The sequence below is a fragment of the Centruroides vittatus genome, unplaced genomic scaffold, assembly GCF_030686945.1.
Source record: "Centruroides vittatus isolate TY-2023 unplaced genomic scaffold, ASM3068694v2 contig_1259, whole genome shotgun sequence".
NCBI lineage: Eukaryota > Metazoa > Arthropoda > Arachnida > Scorpiones > Buthidae > Centruroides > Centruroides vittatus.
The window spans coordinates 252,507-254,492 of NW_027120807.1; the positions used below are offsets into that span (position 1 = coordinate 252,507).

At 30.2% G+C, this 1,986-nt stretch overlaps 1 protein-coding gene across 1 annotated transcript; it reads left to right on the forward strand.

The window, feature by feature from the left end:
- Positions 1 to 278: 278 nt before the first annotated feature.
- LOC136988555 (sodium-dependent organic anion transporter-like) lies at positions 279 to 1,344 on the forward strand (the record flags this gene model as incomplete). The annotated part of the gene is made up of 4 exons (XM_067286445.1): positions 279 to 440; positions 510 to 715; positions 790 to 973; positions 1,084 to 1,344. Coding segments are annotated over exons 1-4 (813 nt in total), but the record flags the coding sequence as incomplete, so codon positions are not given.
- Between the last annotated feature and the right edge of the window lie 642 nt (positions 1,345 to 1,986).

Consider the following 1,986-nt stretch of genomic DNA (forward strand, 5'->3'; position numbering starts at 1 on the left):
ATTTATTGTTTTGTTTCACAGAGCGAAAACAAATGTTAATAACTTCATAAACTGTGCTTACATTTTATAACGTTACTAGAAAAATAACAGTTATTTTTTACAATAATAAAACAGAAATTCCGTTGTGCTCTTTTCAATATTCCACGCATCCTCATTATCATCATCATCTTTGCAAGAACTTGTTTAATAATAGATAAGCGTAAACATTTAAGTATTAAAAGTTATAACTGAAGCAAATGTATAATTCTATTTCTTAAGTTTGGTATTGTGAATACGACATGGAAAACAATACATTGGATTTCCTGGAAAGCAATTCAACATCTAATGCTACATCCAGTTATTACATCAACAAAGATCTTGAAATGACTAAGAATGTGATTACGATAGGTTCCCTAATAATTATAATGATCGCTATGGGTACAGACATCTCTCGGGATCAGGTATTAACATTTATTTCTCTTTATCTCTTGTTTAATTAACGGTAAATATTACATTTTTTATGTTAGTAGATTTATAAAGGAATCCGAAAACCCGTTGGTCCAGCTATTGGTCTCTTTTGCCAATTTGTTATAATGCCATTGATTGGATTTATTTATAACGTTATATTTCAATTCGAATCGAGTCTGGCGGCTGGTTTGCTTATTATATCATGTTGCCCCGGAGGTGCAATTTCTAATGTAATTACATATTATTTGGATGGTGATGTTTCTCTGAGGTATGTAGGAATAGTTTTACTATATTTAGCTACAAAGAATATTTTCCATAAAATTTGCATTTACCATTTCGTAGTGTGACTATGACTACAATATCTATCGTAGCATCCCTAGGCTTGATGCCTTTGAACCTTTGGATATATGCAAGTAATACAGAAGCCAAGAACTTAAAAATACCTTATGACAATATTGCATTATCACTATTAATAATTGTTCCTCCCTTGATTTTGGGTATGATGATAAAATGGAAAGCTCCTAAAGTATCTTCTTATATAACTAAAGTATAAAACATGACTTCCTAAATGGTTAAGGTGTTAATTTTAATCATTTATATTATATTATAAAACTACATTTTCGTTTTTGTTAATAGTGGGGAAGTGCAACAAGTATGATACTGATTATAATTTTCGTGTCAATGGAAATAATTTCCTCTCAACACATGTTTACTATAGTATCGTGGAAAGTAATTATAACCTCTTTATTATCTCCCATAACTGGAATTATAACTGGATACGTCATAGCTTTCGCCAGTAGAAACTCAAAAGCGGCTTGCACGGCAATAGCTATTGAGAGCGGGATTCAGAATTTTGTTGTTGCATTCGGCATTATTGCTTTATCCTTCGATATTTCCGTATGTATTTCTTTGATTTATATTGTAGATTGTAAGATTGTAAATTTTTTAATTAAAAGAGACTTTACACTTAGAAACAAACATCAATTATGCTGCTTCCATTCTTTTATGGGATATTTCAAGTATTCTGTTGTCTTCTCTCCTTAATTTTCTGTTTTATAAAGAGTAATTTCAACAAAATTCGAATGTAAGGTAATGACGTCGACGATTCACAAAATACAGGTAATTATTATTACTTGAATTATTATTTATTTTCGTATGTTTTAAACTACTTTTTGTGTTGCTTTTAAGTATTTCTTGTGATCTTGGATATCATTAATGACTAAACTTCAAATTATCTCTACACGTCACATAACCGGAATATAATTAGAAACTATTATATTATTCAATGTTATTTTTAATTCTTGTGTCTTGTGTCAGTGTTATTCGTGTCCTTGTAGCAATACGGAGAATTTCCGTTCTCTTATAAAACTTCTTACCCGATTATTTCGTTTTTCGTTATTAAAATACAGTCAAACCTGTTTTTATGCGATCTTTTTTTGGGCGATTTTTTATTTGTGCGGTATAGTCGGCGACTTGTCTCATGCGTTTTGTCATGTCTCACGTTGATTTATTATAGCTAAATAAACTTATGATAGCATA